This window comes from Populus euphratica, unplaced genomic scaffold, assembly GCF_000495115.2.
Source record: "Populus euphratica unplaced genomic scaffold, PopEup_1.0 scaffold45.1, whole genome shotgun sequence".
Taxonomy (NCBI): Eukaryota; Viridiplantae; Streptophyta; class Magnoliopsida; order Malpighiales; family Salicaceae; genus Populus; species Populus euphratica.
In genome coordinates, this window is record NW_011499886.1 from 225,920 (window position 1) to 248,973 (window position 23,054).

The 23,054-nt window shown below is 30.6% G+C and overlaps 1 protein-coding gene and 1 long non-coding RNA gene across 2 annotated transcripts; one reads left to right on the plus strand and one right to left on the minus strand.

Moving 5' to 3' along the window:
- Positions 1–11,376: 11,376 nt before the first annotated feature.
- LOC105130274 (uncharacterized) lies at positions 11,377–13,419 on the plus strand. Its single transcript, XM_011032699.1, has 2 exons — positions 11,377–13,113; positions 13,146–13,419. The coding sequence occupies exon 1, from the start codon at positions 11,707–11,709 to the stop codon at positions 13,102–13,104; it is 1,398 nt and encodes a 465-aa protein (XP_011031001.1). The 5' UTR covers positions 11,377–11,706; the 3' UTR covers positions 13,105–13,113; positions 13,146–13,419.
- A 1,223-nt stretch (positions 13,420–14,642) lies between these two features.
- LOC105130275 (uncharacterized) lies at positions 14,643–17,037 on the minus strand. The gene is made up of 2 exons (XR_843205.1): positions 16,772–17,037; positions 14,643–15,350 (listed from the first exon to the last, which is right to left on the minus strand). It is a non-coding gene; the product is annotated as an uncharacterized LOC105130275 (long non-coding RNA).
- Between the last annotated feature and the right edge of the window lie 6,017 nt (positions 17,038–23,054).

The window sequence follows — 23,054 nt, forward strand, 5'->3', positions numbered from 1 at the left end:
TAGATTATGTTCGGGAATAAAATTGAAATTAGAAGGGAAAAAAATAAGGTGATGTGATTGATATTGTCGATCCATGCATTGTTTGGATAGAAGAGGAAAACAAAGAGCAAGAAACTAAAAAGAAATAAAATTTTAAAAAAAAATAAACAAGGGGAAGATTCTAAAAAGATTGAAATTATTATTATATCTCGATTCCTAGATCCACCATCATCTATAAAAGATAAAAATATTGTCATTTTATTAGGCTTCATTCTCTTACGCATTCACTTCAATTTAAAGAGGCTTAAGTTTGTTCATGGGAGAATTTTTTAAAATCTATTTTCTTCTCCTACTTTTTCCCGTTACTCTAATGTTAGGAAGAAATTTACTGGGATTTTCATTTTGCTCCCCCATTGCCCTTTTCTATTTTACCCTTTATGCCTCAACAGCAGCCAAATCGATTGTAAAGAAAAGACTTATCAAAATGGACTACATTACATTTCTTAATTTTTTATTTTATTTCTAAGTCAAGGACTAGATTACCATGTGCTTCATTCTACAAATCGTCTTATATACTATTTTCTATGAAATATTTGTAAAGATATACAGGATCCCTATCAATTCCTTGTTATACTATCTAAACTTATTTTGAAAGGAGTTTGATAATCAAGATCTTCATTATTAAGCCTTTACGTATCTACTATCAACTCTTGGAATTCCAAACTAAAACCAAAGTAACGATTTCTCTTGTAAGAGATACATTAAGATTGTCTCGACTTAAAACGAAGAGAAAGAAAAAGGAAACACATGCCAGTTCTTAGAGATAACTCAACTATCTGTCATTGCATAATTAACAATGCAGATTTCAAATAATTAATGCTAAGAACCTTGAAGGAAAAAAAATGATATTTAAAGGAAGAAATTATTGGAATTATTTTGTTTTGGTTTTAAAAGAAAAACTAACGTCATGAACTTCTTGCATTCTACAGATTAAAAACGAACATTTTCTTCTTCAACTTTTGAACATACCTTGTGATTCATAGTTGAAATATGAAACTAAAGGGCTATATAACAAGTTTTATTGTAAACTTATTACGAAACTTTATTAACCCAAGTGTATATTGTCTCCGAATTTCCTCTTTTATTTTGCAAATCAAAGTCTTTTTATCTCTTGACTTATCTCAAAGATCATTGTTTTTAATATTACAGAAATTTCGAGCTGATAAAGTTAAGTTCTGATACACATACACTCATACATTAAGAAGCAAAGTAAAATTGGAATTTCAAGCAAAACTTTACATAGAAAATATAAAAAGATATCAGTGTATATAGATGTTTGAACGTCCTGGTTCTGCAGAACTATTACTCCTACAATGAACTCGATTTTGTAGAGAAAAAGACTATGCAATTAGGTAATCTTGTCTTCTTCTTGCTCTCCTTAAATATGTTTCTGCCTCTTACTTTCTACTTATCTCTCCTAACTTATGTATTATTTTTTTCCCCTTTCTCCTCTGTCGTCCCAAGGCCTTTTTTATAGTAGAATTTCAATATTTTTAGTACAATTGGATCTTTGAAGGTTATCTTGATGAATTTGGACCGTAAACTAGCTTGGATGCTGGTCACTAACCCTCATTCGCTTGATTTGTAGGGAGAGAATCAAGTGTTGAAAGCCGAACTTTAAACAAGAAGGGAAATTTGGGATTATGGTATGAAGGAGATGCTAATTGGGTGGTCATATTTGACTCAAAATCTGTAAGTGATTCTCAAATTTAAACCCTAATTTCTTACACCATGAATTTAATCGAACTATTAGAGACCATGTTTCTCTTATTTTTATGCCACCAAGGGATCAATTAAGTTCAGAATTAAGTCCTAATAATGCATGAGAGTCAACTGTTCCAACATCTTTTAATACCTATAATTTCTACAGAATTTAGAAAAAAATGATGTTGTTTCCATTCCAATCTTCATCCTTTGTTGTTCTTTTTTTTTTATTAGAACATATTATTTCAATTAATATGAAACGGTGTTGTTTGTTGTCCTTAATAAGAATCAATTTTCAAAATTTAAATCAAATTGAAAATCAATTTGTTCTCTACCTTCCTGTCTTTCGCTACATAATCCTTTGATTTCTAATTTTTTTTTATTTTGATAGATTTTTATTTTTTTCTTTTAATTTCTTTCATTTTAGACCTTGATTGAATAAGAATATGTTTTCTAAATTCTCCATTTTATTCATTTCTATCATCGGTCCTTCAATTCTTTATTTTTAAGCCAAATATCAATTTTTTTCTTCAATTAAATCATTAATTGAATTTCTAACATAACTATTTATTTCAAAGTCATCCTTAAACTTCAAATTTCTTTCAATCTTAGACAAATAAAATTAAGCCCTTTTATTAGTTTCTTCTTCAATTATGGCCCAAATTTTATTTTTTATATTTGTATTTTTTTTATGATTTTTCATGTTTTAAAAATAAAGTAAAAATAATGAAATGATTGAAATTAACTAAATTTATTGAAAATACATATTTTTTGGATTTTTTTCTAATTTTTGAAATGTGTATAAAAATGAAGGTAAAGAATTAGGTTACAATAGACCTCACCTTTAAAAAGCCCTTTACATGTTTTATAAACTAATTCCAACAGTTTAGTCCTTCAAAGATAGAAACTTGACTCTCTATCTCTTTAAGAAATTGACATGTTTTGCTCTCTTTTCTCAAAACAACTTTAGTTCAATCCTTAAAAACAAAATTTAATTATTTTTTACCTATAGAGGATATACACCGGAACACATTTAAATATGTATCTCTATATTTATGTTAAAAAAAACTTCCCTTTAAACAATTGATTTTAGATGCATCTTTACTAACAAAAAAGAAACTCCACACATACTAGAAATAAGGGAGACAGTCTGGTTGCAATTACAAATGGCAATATATAAATCAAACGACTAAGATATCTCATTGTGTGTTTTTTTTTTTTTTGTCATTGTATTTCTCTTCTTCGATGTATATTCAGAAAGAAGATTTTATATTTTCATATTAGAACCCATTTTTGTATAATTAGTTAGGATTTTTATGAAGCTATTGTGCTTAAAATGCTTTAACTCTGTTTTTCTTTTCTTTTTCTGAAAGCTAGCTTGTCCCTATTCCCAACTAAAACGAATTGATAATTCGATATTAACTTGATTAGTCTCAACTTCGTCATCAAAGCTTATTGGCTTTATTTTTATTGAGTTATCAAAATTTTATTATTTAGATTATAAATTTTATGAGTTAGTTTATTTTTTATTATCTAAATTACATCTCTTTCACACTACTTAAGGGTGGCTCAAACCTTTTATTATCCAATTTTGTACCTCCACGAATTTTTTTCTCATTACTTAATCTTTTTCATTTAAAAAAGTTATTTGTTTGCTCTTATCCAATTTTGTACCTCCACGAATTTTTTTCCCATTACTTAATCTTTTTCATTTAAAGAAGTTATTTGTTTGCTCTTATTATATATTTTTTTATTATCTAATTAAAATTAAATTAACTTATTAAATTTGATATTTTTTTATTTTTTTAAATACACTTGAAGTATCTAAATATTATTTTTTATAATAAAAAAAATCATAGATTCACAGCATAGCGTAAGCAATACTAGTCGTTTAGGACTAAAATTAGTCAAGTAGTTGCGCAAACGAAGCTCTATAAAAATGAACTTAAAATTGATGAGGTGTCAAGGCCATCGAATTGCCTTCTGAATTCATCCCATATATCACTTCATCTATTTCATTTGACAATACCGACATTAATTTCCACTGTCGGCTGTAGCAATATATTCATGTGATTAAAAGTTACGAAATTCATAGAAAACTCATTGGAGATCACATGTTTTTTTCTTCCTTCAGCAACCCTAAAAACTCTCGCAAGTCAAATTTCTTAGCTTCTCTGCAGATTTGTACACCTTTTAAAAGATCAAATTTCTTTTCTTTGGTTCGTGAATGTGCACACTACTACTTAAGACAGGACGTCAGGATTTAAATTCTTTCAAAAAGATGAACATGCTGAATTTCATTGCTTTATTTCTTTTTCCCCTTTTTCCATATGCTGATGGAGCTGATGCTCTTGGATTCGCTTTCAAGCATCCGTGGTGAAATAAAGAATTATATACGAAGATACTCTTGTGCACTATCTGACAATCTAAATTTATATTGATTTTATCAATCGTCTAATTATACTACGTGTTAAAATTGATGATGCGGTGCCAAGAAATATTCCCCCGTTGATAAATCTAATTGCTACGACTTCCTTCGGGAAGACTTTCGGAAGTAAATTCAGTTTAACAGTAACTCCAATAGAGTGTTTTTTTTTAATTTAAAAAATATAAAATTTGATTTTTTTTTACCTGTATATTGTTTTGGATAATCTTAATATAATAACAACAAGAATAAAAATAAAAAATATTTTATATATATTTTTAATTAAAATCCACTTTTTGTAAAAACAAAATAGCATTACAACACACGAATGTGGTCCTTATTTAAATCATTGCTTGTCTGCCTTGGTGGGATCCACAATTGTCTGCCACTACCATGAAGTTAAAACACTGCAAGCATAGTTTCCACAAAGCAAGATGTCCCTTTTTATTCCCTTCAAATCAACTAACCTCCTTGATTAGATTTAACCACAAAGAGTTTAAGGTTACAAAGAGACGTTTTACACCATTCGGAAACAGATCTTGATGCTACCCTTGTACAATTCTCGCAATGATTAATGATAGTTTCTGGGCCTGGTTTATTGGGATTTTGATGGCTTTCTGCAGAATTCCACATAATAAAGCTAACTACGATGAAAAGGGTATGCTAAGTTTGTGGAAAATCTTGGAATCATTTCTTTGAAACTCTTCAGATTTGCTAGTGGCCCGTGTAGGTGCCTTATGATGAGGAGATAATATAATGGCATAGGCCGGCTGGATGCTTGGAATCGAACAAGAACATGTATGTTTGCAGCTGAGGTTTAACAGGATCACAGTTTTTCCAAGGCAATAAAGTTTTTTGTAGGGTAATGAAGTTAGAGTTCGAGGAGAAAAGAGAAGGATAGTACCGCTGGAAGAGAGAACATTTACAGCGATGACTTTCCTACAGAATCGCAGAGGCATGTCAACTTTTTAATAAATATTGGAGTGCTCTTTGGATTAGATTTGTCTGCCAGCAAAAGCCCACAGCAAGAACACATTGAGAATGTGGCACCAGTTGGAGACAGAGGGTTGTGTGGACCCTTCTCAAAACCACCCCGTCCTTTCCCTCATCACGTTTGCCCCTCCTTCATCATGCCATCTCCCATAGCCCATATTAATTAATATTAATGCATCATGGCGTGTGAGTCAGCTGAGGAAGCCACATCATTCCTGGGACCCACTCTATCCCCTTGGGGCCTGGCCACACAAATATTAGGGCAAACCTGAAAGATGTCCCCTTGGTAATTACTGGGTTAATATTAATTTTAATTTCAAAAGGAATTATATCGATTTATTTTCAGAAGATTTTGATTTTTAACCGAGCTTTTTCGTTAGAATTCTTTGACAAAACATTTAGTCTCCAATGAAACAAAGTCCACTCTTCAAAAAAAAAAAAAAAAAAAAAAAAAAAAAAAAAAAAAAAAAAAAAGAGTAGAATGTGTTGTAAGTGGATATTTTAGACATATTTTTTTATACAGAAAAATATACTTAGCTGAGTGCTTTAAAACCCAAGCACTGATTTTAAGAGAATGGATAAGAAAAAAAAATTTGGAGCTCAAACCTATCATCTCATACAAGTTTAGAGACAAAAACTACCGCATCAAACTTTTTTTAATGAATGGAACTCGTTTACATCAATAATAATGATTTTCATTAGTGAATAGTGGCTAAATTGACAATTTTTTTTATTTTCAGGGACTTTCTCTAACTCGAAGATCAAAATGCAACAAAAATGAACTTTCACGCCAAATTAATTAAAAATATCTTTTTCCAAGAATCTTTGAGCGCCATGTTATTTCTCTTTATTTTACACTTCAATTCTTTTTTTTTTTAATTTGTTTGTCCTTGAGATATTTTTACAAGTTAATTAATAGTCTGGCCATTCAACACTGTGATTGAAAGAAAAATATCAAGGACCGAAAAAAAAAGGTCAGCAAAGCTACAGACGTTTTAGACTTTTAGTATGTTTAATAATTTGCCAAGTTTTTCCGGCCTTCCTAGTGACTTTAAGTTATTAAGGTCATTATAAACCATTCCTAATTATTTAAGTGATTTTTGGATCTGACATAAAGGCCCAAGATCATCATTCATTTCGTTGATGGGCTTTGAGCCCAAATGGCATAGAATCCATTTTGTGTTTTAAGTGTATCCAAATTTTGGAAAGAAATCCTTGGACCTCAAACCCTACTCGAGGCTCAATGGGTCTACGAGGATTCAACTGAGCACAGCCCGAAAACGAGCCTTAAATGAACAATTTATATTATAAATCTTAAAACCTCTTCGAAAACGTGCGATATTATGAGTATTAAAATTAAAAATAGGTTTTAAGTCAAGTTCCTTTCTATCAATATAAATCTTAAAACCTCTTCGAAAACGTACGATATTATGAGTATTAAAATTAAAAATAGGTTTTAAGTCAAGTTCCTTTCTATCAATCACATTCAAATTCAAATTCAAATTTAAATATATCATAAAGTCCTGGGCTCAGCAGCGAGTTCAACTCACTCCATTTTGATCACGCCTCAGGCTCAGTGAGAAGGCAAAGAGAAAAAAAATTCTAGGCTATACTGGAATAGATATATCTAAATAACGCAAAAGACATGAAGGGGTGGTGGCGCAGTTGGCTAGCGCGTAGGTCTCATAGCTTCTGAGTTATCCTGAGGTCGAGAGTTCGAGCCTCTCTCACCCCAACTTTTTGTTTTTCTTCTTTGACAATAACCAAGGTTTTCTTTTCTTGTTTAAAAGGGCTTATCATGAGGTTGTTCAAACCTCACAGCTCAAAATATAAGGCACAAAAGGTAAGGTTCTTGCACAAATTTTAGCTATTATCCCAAAGAACAATTAATAAGAAAGTAGAACTACCTGTTCAACCAAAAGAAAAAAAGACGTTCAGAGGAAAAAAAAACCAGAGGTCGAGCGTCTCTCACCCCCTTTTTTTGTTTTAATGTGCAGAAGGGTCTTTATGAATATTTCGAGCTCTATTATATTCTTTGTGAGGGTCTCGACATCTAAGAACCCTTGTCAAAACCATACATGTTAGATTTCGGAGCACATGATCTTCATTTAATTCCAAACTTTGTATAATTTCCTCGATTCTTGAAAAAACTGGACAGCTTCTTTAACTACGAGTAAATTGACCGAATATATCCGCAGTCTCACAGCGCAGGCCCTCTTGCTCTAAACCGCACCAGCACCGACACTTTAAATGCTGCTGCTATAATTGCCATGCCACAGGTCCACAACCCCCTCCAAAGCTTTCAACAAATGCTGCCAAATTCACCTACACTTCAAAGCAAAATGGAATCACCTCACATTAATTGATTTGTGGGATGGAGCTATTAATTGGAAGTACTTTCACTGTGTGTGGATTCAAAGTGGTATTATCATGAGGGAAATCTATCTCACTTTCACTTTTAATTTACTTATAATGAGATCACAGATACTTTAGAAGATCGGTTATGCTCCCTGGACAAAAATAAATTAAAGAAGGCAGGGGAACACATTATAAAAAAATTCCGTAGAGGGTAAATGCTGCCCGGTCTTCTGAGTTTTTGAACAAGATATTTTGTATAGACTGTTCCTTTTTAATAATGTATTTCATTCAAATAAAACTTTGTTTTCATCTGCTTTTTTTAATGATCTAGTCACATGATGATGAGTATATGTTATCACTTCAAGACTATGAAAACCTAACCGAAGGTTCTAACTAAATTCCTAAATTTATTTATGAACTAATTACACCGAATATCCAATAGCATTCTTACCGATAATTGGAGAGCATGACATCTTATAGAGCCAGTTTAACATTGTAGTAATGATTATTTTTTAAAATATTTTTTATTTAAAAATATATTAAAATAAAAATTTTATTTTATTGTTTAAATTTATACTTCATATCAATACATCAAAATAATTTTTAAATATATTTTTAAATAAAAATAAAATTTAAATTTTGAGCCAATAAAATCTTGGTTGCAATAATAAATGTCCTCTTAAAACGTGTTACTCAACTAAATGATATAAAAATATTTTTAAAAAATAATAATTAACCTTTGTTTGTATCGACTATCGAGCTCCAATCTAGGAGCGAAAACATATGCATATATTTAAATCTCTCATTTTTTTTCTTTTAATTTTTATTACATGAAAAACGTGGATGGATGTCTACGATGCTTATTTATTTATTTTTCCAACTTTGTCTCCTCTCTCCAGCCCTCTCTGTCTGTTCCCTTGCTTTTTCTCAACCAGGTAGCCTGAAAGAGGAGGAATGATTGGGCTGACGATGCTTAGTTTTAAATAAAAATAAAATTTAAATTTTGAGCCAATAAAATCTTGGTTGCAATAATAAATGTCCTCTTAAAACGTGTTACTCAACTAAATGATATAAAAATATTTTTAAAAAATAATAATTAACCTTTGTTTGTATCGACTATCGAGCTCCAATCTAGGAGCGAAAACATATGCATATATTTAAATCTCTCATTTTTTTCTTTTAATTTTTATTACATGAAAAACGTGGATGGATGTCTACGATGCTTATTTATTTATTTTTCCAACTTTGTCTCCTCTCTCCAGCCCTCTCTGTCTGTTCCCTTGCTTTTTCTCAACCAGGTAGCCTGAAAGAGGAGGAATGATTGGGCTGACGATGCTTAGGGGTTCGGAACCACATCGTTATACCTCGAACCAGTTTTTCTATCTCAGAATTAGGGGGCTGGTAGGAGGGGCAGGCCGTGGATGGAAAGTTTCTTTTTTCAGCCCTCTCCTTTAATAAATAAAAATTTTAAACTTAAAAATGAAATAAAAATGTTGGGTTCAAAACCTCAATGGTGAACGAGAACCTCGTACACTTAAATGCATAATGACACTAATAAATCTCGTAAACTTAATAATTGGTGGAAATGTTTGGTTCAAAACCTCAACGGTGAGAAAAAGTAATGGGATTCACAAAGATTGTACGGAGGTTTCATGGATCCTACCATACTTGACGATCGGAGGTCATGAAAGTGACAAAATTACACAGATTTTGGAACGCAAGAAATCCCCGCCGTACTGCCTGAACCGATTCCAATACTGTAATAATGAGCAGAGAAAGTATGAAACGAACCCTGTAATGCTGGGCAGCACAGCTGCGAGGGCCTCCTGCCTAATATCCTTTGGTTTCTCTTGTCCCCTGCTTGAATCAGGGGAGATGGCGATGATGGATGATTTATGGGCCACTAGATACTGGTTTTAGTACTTTTCAAATTCTTTTTCCCAACTGGGACTGCAAGTCGTCTGTCAAGTAGAACTAGGCGTCCACATGTCTAACGATTTCAAGTATTGGTCTCTTGCATTTCGTACATAAAAAATTCCAGGAACAAATCACAACACGAAACAGAAAAAAAAAAAAGATTAGCAAAAAGAATCCTAAGAGATCTTGTGGATGTAGATCATGTTTTGGTCTTTTAACAATGAAACCGACATCGATTCGATGTGTTTCTAATATTTTAGCTACGGATGGTGATTTAATATGAATAAGTTAAATATTGATTTTACTCCACTTACATAAATTGATATTTTTTAAATAATTATTTTACTGGATAAATAATAAAAATAATATAGATATTGTAGAATCTAACTTCAAGTATATATTTATATTATATAGAAGTGTTTATAAAAAATAATTATACATATATATTAACTGTTTTATTTTTTATTGAATAAGAAATAATAGTTAGATAATAAATACCCAAAATCTAATAAATAATAAATATAATATAAATATCAAGAAATTTTACATTTTTTTCCTAACGGGGGAGAGATTTAAAAAAATAATGCAAATTAAATAACATCGTAAACATTCCAGTGGAAGAGATGCATTTGAATTTACCAGCCGGTCATTGGAAGGAGCTTGTTTTGTGACTCCTACTAATTCATCAGCTGCAACTGCACTAATCAGCAAGTTAACCAAGGTTGGTTTCGTCGATCTAATATTAATATTTATATATCTGGCTTAATTATTTTCCTAATGATTTGTTCACAATCAATGAAATTGCTACAGGCATATAATAATATTAATTTGAGCTCAACTTTCATATATATATATATATATATAGTTGGGCATCATTATCCAACAAAACGAATATTTTTATAATTAATAAAATTCAAATGTCTTTTTCTTGATTTCATCATCTAAAATTATTAAATGACCAAATACTGAACTCATTTGAAGTTTTGTTTGGCACGATAATAATATAATTTTGTAACTTCAATCTTCAATGATTGCATATGGTTTTTTCTATTATATTCACATGTTAAATAGTGTTTTACATTATTTTGTATTTTTATATTTGATTGAAAAAACATACATTTTTCCAAAAAAGAAAAGGCATTAAACAAGAAAACTGCGAGTGTTCCAAAGGAAATGAATTAGTTATATCTTGATCCAAGAAACTTTGATATAATTCAAGTAAAAATCAAGATAAAATTGATGCTTTAAAGATAAAACTATAATGATCCAGTAAGGTTTGAAAACACCTAATTTCTACTAGCATTGCCCACTTTCAAGGAAACAACAAATCAAAAGCATTCCTCAACTCTCACATTTCGAGAGATTTTCACGTGAATTCATTTTGTTTAGTCAAATCAGGTATAACGCAGAGGTGTGGTGGAACTCGTAACGAATTGATGCAGTAAATGACGATAGTGCTGGGATCGAGTTCAAATTAATAGATTCGGTTGATTTAATAATTTCTCATCATGATCAGATCTCAGCTACCCTGCCGGTGATCCATCCTGTGAGCAAAGAAATTCTTTATTCTTTCAATAAATGGCCACAAAGAGGGTCAATACCTCACCCTGGATATTTGGTCAGCTCATCCTCTTCACACTACAAAGAAAGGGTTTTGTCAAACCCAAAGAAAGCTACTGCCTGTTATGCAGTCTAATTCTAAGACCTAACGCAGTCAGATTTATTTTATTAACGTTGAAGAAACAGATGCTGACCAGCGAAAGTCATGGTCAACCCAGTTAGTTAATAAGAGCGTCGCAGGTTGGGGGACTGTGGACAACCCAGTTAGTTAATAAGAGCGTCGCAGGTTGTGGAACTGATTAGCCTAGAAAATTGTGTCCCGTGAGTGAAAGTTTGGTAAATAACTAGGGCATTATTTCTGGGCCTACACAGTGCCAGCAGAGCGAGCAGGCAGCAGCAACGCCGGGACCTGTAAAACCGCGTTTTTGAGGAAGGGGACTGCACATATTGTCACCATGTGAATGCCTGACCTCATCTTCTGCTAATTTCTCATCTTAAGTCTTCACTCACTAACATGAACATAAATACTATATATAAATCCATACTCTCACTTTATGCTCTCTCAGCTCCCCACCTCCCTCTCTCTCTCTCTCTCCCCCTCCCTCTCTCTCTCTGAGTTTTGGATCCAGCATATCCAAGCTCTAGTTCTTACAAGTCAGTCCCCATTAGATCTTTCAAGGCCAGCACAAACCTAGGTTAGATTGCACAAAATGGCTCCACCCAAGTACTTGATCTGTTTCAGTCTCAGACAGGTACCTCTGCTTTATCTTGTTTTGTTCTTGTTTACTTCTCTTCTCCTCTGTGCCTCCTCAGACAGTGATCAACAACAGCAGCTTCAAACCGATCGATTTCTTGTTAGAAGAAGAACGTTGGAAGTGGAAACATATGAAGAACAAGTACCCAAGAAAAAAAACACCAATTTATCCACCAAGAATCAAACCAAGCTCACCAACGCTAGCCTATCTACAAAAAACCAAACCAAGCCCATCAAGACTGTCAGCCTATCCACCAAGAACCAAACCAAGATTACAAAATCTACAAACTCAACAAAAGCAACACTTGCCGATTCCCAATCCAAGAACCAGCTCAAAAGGCTAAACTCCACTTCTCAGCTCAAAAAGCTAAACTCCACTTCGCAGCTCAATAAACTCAATTCCACCTCGAAAGCCTCCAACTCCACCAAATCCATTGCTGGTTCCACCAAGAAAACTCCAGATCTACTCAAACTGGGCTCATCCACCGACAAAACAACCAAACCCACTTCCACAAAACAAACAAAATCCCTCGTAGACAAGAAAGTCGGTAACCAAGAATCCCAAAAACAAAACAAAAACCAAAAACAAACCAACGAAAAAAAGACCACTCAAACTAAAAAACAACCAAGCTGGATTGGACAAGATGATGAAGATGATTTGGTTGCTGAATTCAGAGATCTTCCGTCAAAGTTTCATCAAACTCTCATACCAGACCTTGAGAGAATCTCAATAACTTCCAAGAAGTATCTTACAAAAGCCAACAATGATTTGACCAGAGGGTTCAAGCCAATTGTTGGAAACAAGTATGCACCTACCATTGCCTCTATAGTCTCTTTTGCATTCATTCTAATACCTCTACTTCTTGTTTCTCTTGTCTTTAACCGCATCAAAGCTTATTTCTCTATACAAAAGATCTTGATTTTCATCCAAGTTTATCTCTCAATCTACTTCACCATTCTATGCCTCTCTTCATTAGTTACTGGGCTTGAGCCCTTGAAGTTCTTCTATGCTACTTCACAGTCCACTTACGTCGGCTTAATGGTCCTTCAAACCCTTGGCTATGCACTGTACTTGTTGTTGCTATTGATGTATTTGATCCTCGTCTTTTCCACGGAGTGTGGGTTGAGCTCAAAGTTTCTGGGCCTGGGTCAGACCCTGGTGGGCTATGCAGTTGGGCTGCATTACTACGTGGCAGTGTTTCATAGGGTTGTCTTGCACCAACCACCCAAGACTAATTGGAAGGTTCATGGGATTTATGCCACGTGTTTCCTCGTGATTTGTCTGTTTGCTAACGCTGAGAGGAGAAAGAAGGCTTACTTGGAAGAGGGTGGTGAAGAGGGTAAGAAGAACTAGTTCATGAAGGAATGATCCAAATGCAATTTCACCGAAAAAGCATTTTGAAGAAAATGCAATAAGGCTCGTTTTGTCATCTGCTTTTTTGCCTCTAAATATGTCTGAATTCTAGATAGTTTCATTTGCTTCCATCCCTTGTTATCAAGAGGGAATGGAGAGCACCACCACAATGTCCGGTGGGCAGTGTAATGCCACCGGCCAAGCAACCATGGAGTTCAAAAGTAGAATAGAAGAATCTCGCAATTGTATCAAATTTCATATAATCCTTGCATTTGTATTACAAATAAGAATGAAAATAGTAATTTTACACATTAATCTCTCCATTGTTACCATTTTGCATGTGGGAAGGCAGGAGACGGTGGGTTGTTTTTTCTATCCGCCGACGGTCTTGGTGTGGCCCGTCGGTGGGACTTGAATATTCTGTATATGACACCTCGTATTTCCCTTCGACAATACTCTCTTGCCACGTCTCTCCTCTCGTGTCCTTGTCGTTGCAAGTAGTTTTCCACTGAAGTCGGTATTGGTAAGTAGATGGTGAGAACCCCAGACATCGATGTCCGACGACTCTGATGTGAGGTCGACTTTTAACCCACATTTGTTGACCTTTAAAATTGCACATTTCGAGCTCTTAAGATTTCAAAGTTCATAGCACCAAGAGTTGAAAGAAGCCTAACTAAAAAGATAGGATTGCATTAGCATGGCGACTATGACATGACCTTTTGATTTTATTTTTTTCTAGGTGCATGGAAGTTGAATTCATAAGAATAGACTAGAATGTAAAAGATATACCTAAAAAGTGCAGCCTCTACGATTATCCTCAAGAACTGTTCTCCAAAGACTATCTTATCTCCATTGAATAACTGGATAGGGCTTTAAGAAGATGTGCATTATTTTTTCCTCGGTCAAGGATTTCTCAGAAGTTAGAGCGGGCTCCATGATCTCTTAATTCATCCTGTTTGTTTTCTTCTTTTTATTTATTTATAATATCAACACCCGTGCTTTTTAGTTGGCTCTCTAAGAAAAAAAAAATACAAATCACGTACATTATCTTTAAAATAAAAAGTCATAAATATTTTATTATTATTATTATTCAAATGAAATGATTAAATCAGTTCATCTTCATTCATGCAACTAAATCAAGTCTTTCATTCCAAAGTTATTAAAATCAGCTTGAATATCCAATTAAAAAAATACATTTCAAGTTAAATAAATTAACTCAAATTAAATTTTAAAAAAATAAAAATATATTTAAAATTTTAATATTTGATAAGAAAAAATTAAAAAATAATTCATATAAATATATAATATAAATAATTATTCCACGTACAAAAATTAAAAAACTCACAAATTTTTTAGAAGAATAGAAGATATATATATATATTACTCTACATGAAAAAATAAGCTATAAGAAAATGTGAGATTGAATATTTTAAAATTAATTTTATATTTTAAAATTTTTAAAATATATATATATAAAAAAAGTAAATCAAGTTTAAGTCCAGTTTTTAACATTTAAAACCCAACTATTACCTTGGGTCAACCGTGAGGCCAGGTTTCATGTAACATAAAATTGATGAACTTCGAATACGAAGCAGATTCTAACTCTGTATGGTTAGGAAGATTGCAGGTACATAAACATTTCTTTGCCGCAAAAGAAATCTAAGGATCCCAACATTTCCATTCCCGATAATATAGGATACTTGCTGCGAGAATAAAACAATCAAAGCAAAACATAAAGAGAAGATGGGACGGAGAGCAGAAGATGGGCGGGTGCTCAGTTCTTCCAAATCAACAACCAGCATTCTCAGTGTTCAATTAAGCCTCAGTTATTCCTGATTTCAATACCAGTATCATTGTTGAGGCCTCCTCATTCTGCAACTTCAACTGCAATATCATAGCGTGGCAATTTTTCAATTCCATGCCAAGCTCTTTTATTGCTGTTTCTTTGCAATATCTAGTGCAAACCCGTAATTATCCACCTCTCCAGTTTCAGCTTCTTTAGCTTTAAGATTTATTGAGCAATTTCTGTGCATCTGCTCTATACTCTTAGCTTATTTTGCATTTTTTCCAACGAGGAAGAATTTCCCACTTCCTGAATATCAGCCTCCTGAAGCATTTGAAATTGTCAGAAAATTCTATTTTGCATTTCAAATCTGCTTTGAGCTTCTCGATCTCAGCTTTCGCCTCATCTAACCCTCCATAGATCCTGTCCATTTCTTCACAAATTTGAAAGATACAAAGCAAACCTGTTCACAAGCAAAAAACTTCTTCATATAACAAATTGTTATGCCAATAGAGAACAGAGTACCACAGAAAAATATATATAACATTGTTGATATACCTAGAGGTTCATATCCAACAAACCAAATTCAATTAAATACTTTTTGACAGGATAATTACTCCTGTGATGCTATTTTTTTTCACAAGGGTATTAAATCTCATCTTTCAGATCTAATTAAGAATATAAGATCAGTATAAAACACTACCATTAACAAGTTATTAAAATTCTAAGGACCACAAACCCTATTTCTTGCCTTTTTTGTATGTAATAACCCAAAATTTGTGATCTCATTGTTTATAAAGAACTTGCATGTCAACGAGCAATCCAGTGCATATCTTGTTTCTTGATTATAAGAAATCAAATAAAACCCGAAATAATCAAAGATATAGTTTAATAAAAAACAGAAGTAAATCTGCTCAAATTAAAGCTTATTTATAGGTTGGAAAGTAGATTTTTTAAAAAATAAATTTTATTAAATAATTTTTTTATATTTAATAGCATCATAAAAAATAAATTAAAAAATACTTTTTAATTTTTAGTTTTATCATGAAAAATTAATTAAAAATTAATTTATTAATGTTTTTCAAGTTTATTAAATAAATTAAAAAAAATTAAAATTAAAAAAAATTAATTTCATAAATTATTTTAAATAAAATAAATAATAATAAAAATCAAATCTAACAAATAAAAAAATTAAAAAATAATAAAATTAAAATAATTATTATTATAATTTATAAATTATTTTAAATAAAATAAAAAATAATTAAAAGAACCATAATTAAATTTGATAAATAAAAATTTTAAATTAAAACAATTTAAAAACAATTAATAATTATAAAAAATTAAAATTAAAATTAAAATTAATATAAAAATTAAAATAAATTTAATTTTAAAAAGTAAAATTAAAATAAAATAAAATAAAATATATAACAATAAAAAATTTTTTAACCAAATTTATTATAAAAAATAAATAATATAATATTTTTAATTTTTTTATAATTTTTAAAAAATATTTCTATTTAAAATAAAAAAAAATATTTTAAAAAAATAAAACTAAAAAAATATTTTCAATTGATTAATTTTTTTAATAACAGTCTAACACTTGAAAAATTTTAAAAATCACTTTTCACTGAATAAACGATTCCTAAGAGAAACCCAAAAACAAAGGGCTAGCTTAAAATGCTTTGTAACAACCAAAAAACCATGAAAACATATGCAAACCAAACACTTCACAGATAAAGGGACTTCACAACTTAACGACTCTTTTAACGCTGGAAATAGCAAAAATGAGAGAAACCCGGAAAAAAGAAGAGAAGAGAAATACACAAAGTGTTCGACATAAAGCCTCTGAGAAAATAAAAGGGATATGAGATGAAAGCGAGGGACCTATAAAAGGGTGAGAGATTTGAGACGAGAAATGAAGTGTGTTTTGCTTCTAAGGAGTATTGTCTGGTGAACTCTATAGCACCACGGATCCTGATGAACTCTCGTGCAGGATCGCCTTCGTTGAACTATTGATTGCTAGGATAATTGAAGCCAGGAACAAAGGACAGAATCCAGGTGCCATGTATAATCTCTTTTTTTCTCCCGCCTTCTCCTCTCTCGCGCCTTCAATGGAAGGAAGTTGAGGAGTGCTACAGTGAGAGAGCAACAATGCTCGTTTTTTTTTAATTCACTTCCACTTTGCTATTATAGCTAAGGATTGGGTTAGGCCAGCAAGGTTGTGGATTCTCTAGTAAAGAATAGATAGGTGGTATCCATTATGTTACCATATTTCATTGGGCCGAGCTAAATTTCTTTTAGCGCAAAAAAATATGCTCGAGGGATGAAAGTGTTTTAAAAAGAGAAAAATTTAGAATTCTCATCAATGAAATGAATACATTTAATTGATTTAATAATATAATTAAAAAGACACTGACAAAGAAAGTGACAAGGATTAAACTAATAAAAAAAATACTCATCGGTATTGTAAAAACATACTCTCAAAATATTCTTATAATACCTCCAAAAACTCATTTGATAACAAAATAATAACTAAATAAAAAACAAGATACCCATGGCAAGGAAAATAAAATTAAAAATTTAATTATTAACAAATCAAACATAAAATTTAATTTAAAAAAATAACATAAAAACATGACTTGAGTTAGTATAACCTCATATAAAAAAACTAAATAAAAAATAAAAATCAACTACTAAGCAAATTAAATAGTGAAATGAAAAATAAAAAAACTAATAATATAAATTTTTAAAAAAACTTGAATTAATTCTACTAATCTACTAACTGAGATATGAGAGTTAGATAACTCTATTAAAAAAAAAAACTTGATAAAATCAAATCAGGTTAATTTTTAAAACTTATAGCATGGGTCATAGGATCGAGTTATCCAATAAAAAACAAAATTAAAAAAATTATAAAAGTAAAATTATCAATCATCCAAAATTAAAATAATAACAATGAAAAAAATAAAAATTAAATATATTATAAAAACTAAAAAAATAAAATAACGATGGATAAAATTAAAAAAATAAAATAAATCAAGGTAAGTATAAAATATGAAAAAATAAAAATAAAATATGGTAAATGAAAAAAATTGAAGGATGGAATTGAGAAATAATTTTAATTTTATAAATTATTTTAAATAAAATATATAATAATAAAAAATAAACCAAATATAAAAAAACAAATTAAAGTAATGCTTTTGAAAAATTATAAGGTGGGCGCAGAGGTGGGGGGCAGAGAAAAAAAAATTATTAATGTCAAATCAGAGAATTTTTTACCACACATGCCACTTTTTTTTTTTTAGATTAACGTGGGTGTCTTGGCCAGCTTGCGCACACCACGACTAATCCCACGGGCCCTGAAGTTAACGACCATATAAGCCTCCAGGGGGCATCATATGAGTAACCAAGGACTCGAATCTGAGATCACAGAGGGAGTAAACCCCTTAGTTCCAAGTCTTTACCACTTGACCACCGCTTAGATGGTTCACACATGCCACTTTTAAATAGAGGGGTTGTTGAGACAAGTTGCATAGCCTGCACTCCTTCTATACTCTAAACTCTAAAGCATGTTTAAAATATTATTTTATATTTATTAAATTATTAAATTATTTCTCAACTTTAAAATAAAAAAAAATAAGGTGAAAAAAATGCAAACTAGATTAATGATTTTTTATTCCAAGAATGATTTTGTTATTATGATTAAGAAATTTTTTTAAAAAAACCCTTGTTGTTGGTTTAATTTTTATTTGAAGGACAAGAAAGTAATTTTATTATATTAAAAAGAATTTTAAAAAATCAATATGACCCAATGAATTAGGAGAAAAAAATGATTTTACCCCATCAACAAAGATATTATTTTTTTACAGAGATGGGCAAAAATATAAAACACTGTTTCAACCGTAATATTCTGTATCCTATATGAAAGTGTTTTCCTGAGGTAATTTAGTTTTTATATATATATATAATAATTGAGACTCATTTAGCAGCAGCAAGATTCTTAACCTATCTCCTGTAAATACAATTTTCCATGGAAAATGGTGCAGCCTTTTCTTCCATGAAATGGAGGCACTTAAGCTTTCAGCTTTTCAGTTCTGCCATGCATGGTCAAAGGGTTTGGGCACAGTTCTACGGCCATTAAAACCAACAAAAGCACACTGATCTTTTCCATCAACGGTGGAGGTCAAGAGTGGGCGGCCCCAATTGAAATCATGTGTAACCCCATCGCATGGGTCTGAAGACAGGCAATGAGTGGTCTGGAAATAAACGGCGATGCCCAAATCCTCTAAAAAGAAAAGGAAAAAAACAAAAGAAGGCCGCCGTGGGAGTTGATGGGCTCTGTTGCTGAATGGGCCCTCCACGTTCAAAACCGCCTTTCTGTTCAACGGTCAGACCCTCGCTTTATCTAATAATATAAGAAAAGGTTTCCCCTCCCCGCTCATCGAGAACTCATCTGCTACTGGCAGCACATTCAATCACTTATTGTTGTTATTATTATTACTAGTATATATGTTGGGTTAATAATAATTTTTTTAACGTGAGAAAATATAAAAAGTATAAAAAATATATTAAGTATTTTGAATTTAACAATGATATTATATTTAATATTAGTGATTTTAGTGATTAAGCCAAGTTCAATATTATTTTTTAACTAAAAAAACAACAAATAACGTCCTAGTAGCCTTTTTTACTAAAAAAATATGAAAGACAATGTTTTTTTAGTGCTACAATATCATATACAGTATAAATATTTTATATTTATAATATGGCTCATAGTGTAATGAATATATATTTATGGCACATGCATAATATTCTCATCCGAATCCAACACTATTGAATCCTGCTAAATCAAATCTAGCAACAATTCTTAGCTAAAAACACCTAAAACAATGGTATTTTTTTTTACTGAAAAGCAACAAAGATAACACCTCCATGGCTCTATAATGTCCGCGACGATGCAAATATTCTATATTTAAAATGCAGTTCATAGTATAATGAGTTTATATCTACAGTCTATATATATTGTTCTCACATCTTTTAAAATATAATTATTTTAGTTTAACAAGTTATTTGATACAAGCTTAAAACTAGGCGTTGTAATTAACAAGGTTGAGTACAATTTATAGTTTTAAAATTTAATCAAGTCATTGACCCATTCTATAGCCCCAACCATGAGTTTTGACTAGATTACTGAGTTTTTACCGGATTACTATATCACCTTTTAATTTTTTAATTTTTTGATAAAATAAAATGATATTGTTTTTATTATAAAAAATAAATAGCCAATGGACTGTAATTGAGTTTTTTATTAGGACAACATGGATTTTTTATGAGATTATCTAAGTTTTATCTTCTTTTATTTTTTAAAATTTAATCTACTTAATTTTTTTAATACAAAAAAATATATTAAATATTTTAAATTTAACAGTAATATCATACTTAACACTATTGGTTTTGGTGGTCAAGCTAAACTCAATAGTATTTTTTAACTAAAAAACAAAAAAAAATAACATCCCAATAGCTTTTTTTTTACTAAAAAACATGAAAGACAATGTTTTTTTGGTGCTCCGATGTCATATGCAATATAATTACTTTATGTTTATAATATGATTCACAATGTAAAGAATATATGTCTATGACATATGCATAGTATTCTTGTCAGAATCCAGCATTATTAAATCCTGCTAAATTAGATTTAACAACAATTTTTAACTGAAAAACAACAAAGAGAGTAGCACTTTTTGACTAAAAACCAACAAATGTAGCACCCCCGTGGTTTTATAGTATTGTTCACAGTGCAAATACTCTATATCTAAAATGTAATTCATAATATAATAAGTTTATGTCTACAATATATACATGTTCTTCTCACATCTTTTAAAATATAATTATTTTAGTTTAACAAGTTATTTGACACAAGCTTAAAATTAGGTATTGTAATTAATGAGATTGAGTACAATTCATAGTTTATAAATTTAATCAAGTGATCGAACCCATTCCGGAGCCCGGGCCATGAGTCTTGACTAATTATTTGGTTTTTACCGAGTTACTATATTACTTCCTGATTTTTAATTTTTTTAATAAAACAAAATGATATTATTTTTATTATAAAAAATTAAATAGTCAATGGACTATAATTGAGTTTTTTACTAGGCCAACATGGATTTTTAACGAGAACATCTAAATCTTTTTTTATTTTTTTAATTTAATATAGTTCTAGCTTCGGATCGGCCGGAAAAACCGCCACTTCCTATATAATCTTGGACAATACACCATCCCGAGCTAGCTGGATGCCAAATGAGCTTTCATTCACTGGGATATGTAGGGAGTTTTTGTGTGTTTGAATATTTGATTCAGCGCTTACTTTGTGAATGCTTTATCTCATATATATTTCCGCAAAACATTTATGTAGATAATATTTGAAACTCAGAGTAAACCATGATGAAGATCAGTCATTTTTTGTATATAAAACAAGCATTTTACAGTACCCTAGCAAATTTATGTATCAACAATGAAAGAATTGTTAGATGCATCTGAAATAAAATCAGGTATAAATAAAGGGAAAGAATAAATAATAGAAATGACACAGTAGAATCTGAAATGAACACCAGCATAGAAAAGGAGAAGAAATCGGGGGGAAGAGGATGAAGTATAGATCAATGGCGTGATGCTGAGGTGCAATTTTCTATATCCTAACTTTAACTTCACCTTACTGCGCACAAATTAAACTAAAGGAGAATTGCGAAGTCCACGGTACCAAATATTATAGGTCTAGATTCAGCGGTACTGTAAATTGTAATGGTAAATTCACAGATTCACCTATCATGATTAAAAAAAAAACATTCGGCTTTAATGTTGGGAATAATAAGGTTTTTTTATTTTATTTTATTTTGATCTGTAAAATATGAGATTACCCAGGAGCCAAAAATTTAGAGCCAAACATTTGGCTTTAACAACCCAGGGTCATTATTATTTTAATTTTTAATTTTTGTTTTTATTCTTTTTGTAAAGTTTTGTTTTTTATTCAACTTCATCGTTCAATTCTAATTTTTAACAAGCTATGTTTTTTTAGTCTAATCATCATTTTTAAATTATTTTCTCAATACCAACATCTAAAATTTATGGTTATTCTTTATTTTTTTAAATTTTATTCTTATTTTTTAATTAATTTTTTTATTTTTCAACAATTGTTCAATTAAAAATAAAAATTTATGGTTTTTTTATACGGAATACTTTTAATTTAAAAACCCGGGTCAAAAAACTTAAGAAGCTAGCACTGGCTTGTTGTTCTTTTTTACTCCATTTCATTGTTTTATATTTAATCAACTACAAATCAAGTTGCATAATTTATCTTCTTTTGCAAAAGGTTTTTTCCGCGTGTTTTTGTGGCCAAAATTTACTTGTTTGCTCTATTTAATATTGCTGGGTTTTTTATTATTTAATTAAAATAAAATCAATTTATTTAACCTGATTCTATAACTTGAGCAGCTGCGAATTTTTTTTTTAATTATTATTCTTTAAACACAGTTGCCGCATTAGAATATATTTTTTATACAAAAAAAAAAAAACATCAAAGACGTGGCGTGGCATGGGCCACTGCATAGCTTTAAAAGTCCCTTCATCGATCCATTATCAAAACAGCAGCAAGATCACGTGAGGGGGGTTTGGAACTCCCTTCTTGTAGTGTTTTTGCATATTGTTTCCCATCATGTTCTGGAGCGAGGGAAATATTAATTAACAAAACACTAAAGTTTAGGGCTAAATCACTTATCCACACTCTTAAAATACTGTTTTTAAAAATATTATAGCATGGCTCGTTTTTTTTTTTAATGAATCATTATCACAAGTTACAAGTTAAATATATTAATTTAATTTTATTCGAATTATTTTTTTTTATTTTTTAAAATTAACTTTTTTATTTAATATTTTAATATTATATTAGTTAAAACAAAAAATTTCATCGAGTCATTTTGATTTTATAATCTAGGCTATAAATTTGAAAAATTGACCTTAAATTAATTTAAGTATTTTTTTATTTTTTTATATTTTAACATCGAATTTATTAATAATTAATATTTAAAATTTATTTTTATTTATTTCTTGTATAATTATCATGGTCTCATGATCCAGTCATAAATTTAAAAAGTTAATTTATATCAATTAAATA

What these genes read in the sequence shown, in the direction of transcription:
- LOC105130274 (XM_011032699.1), top strand. Translation starts at nt 11,707, where the DNA reads ATGGCTCCACCCAAGTACTTGATCTGTTTCAGTCTCAGACAGGTACCT.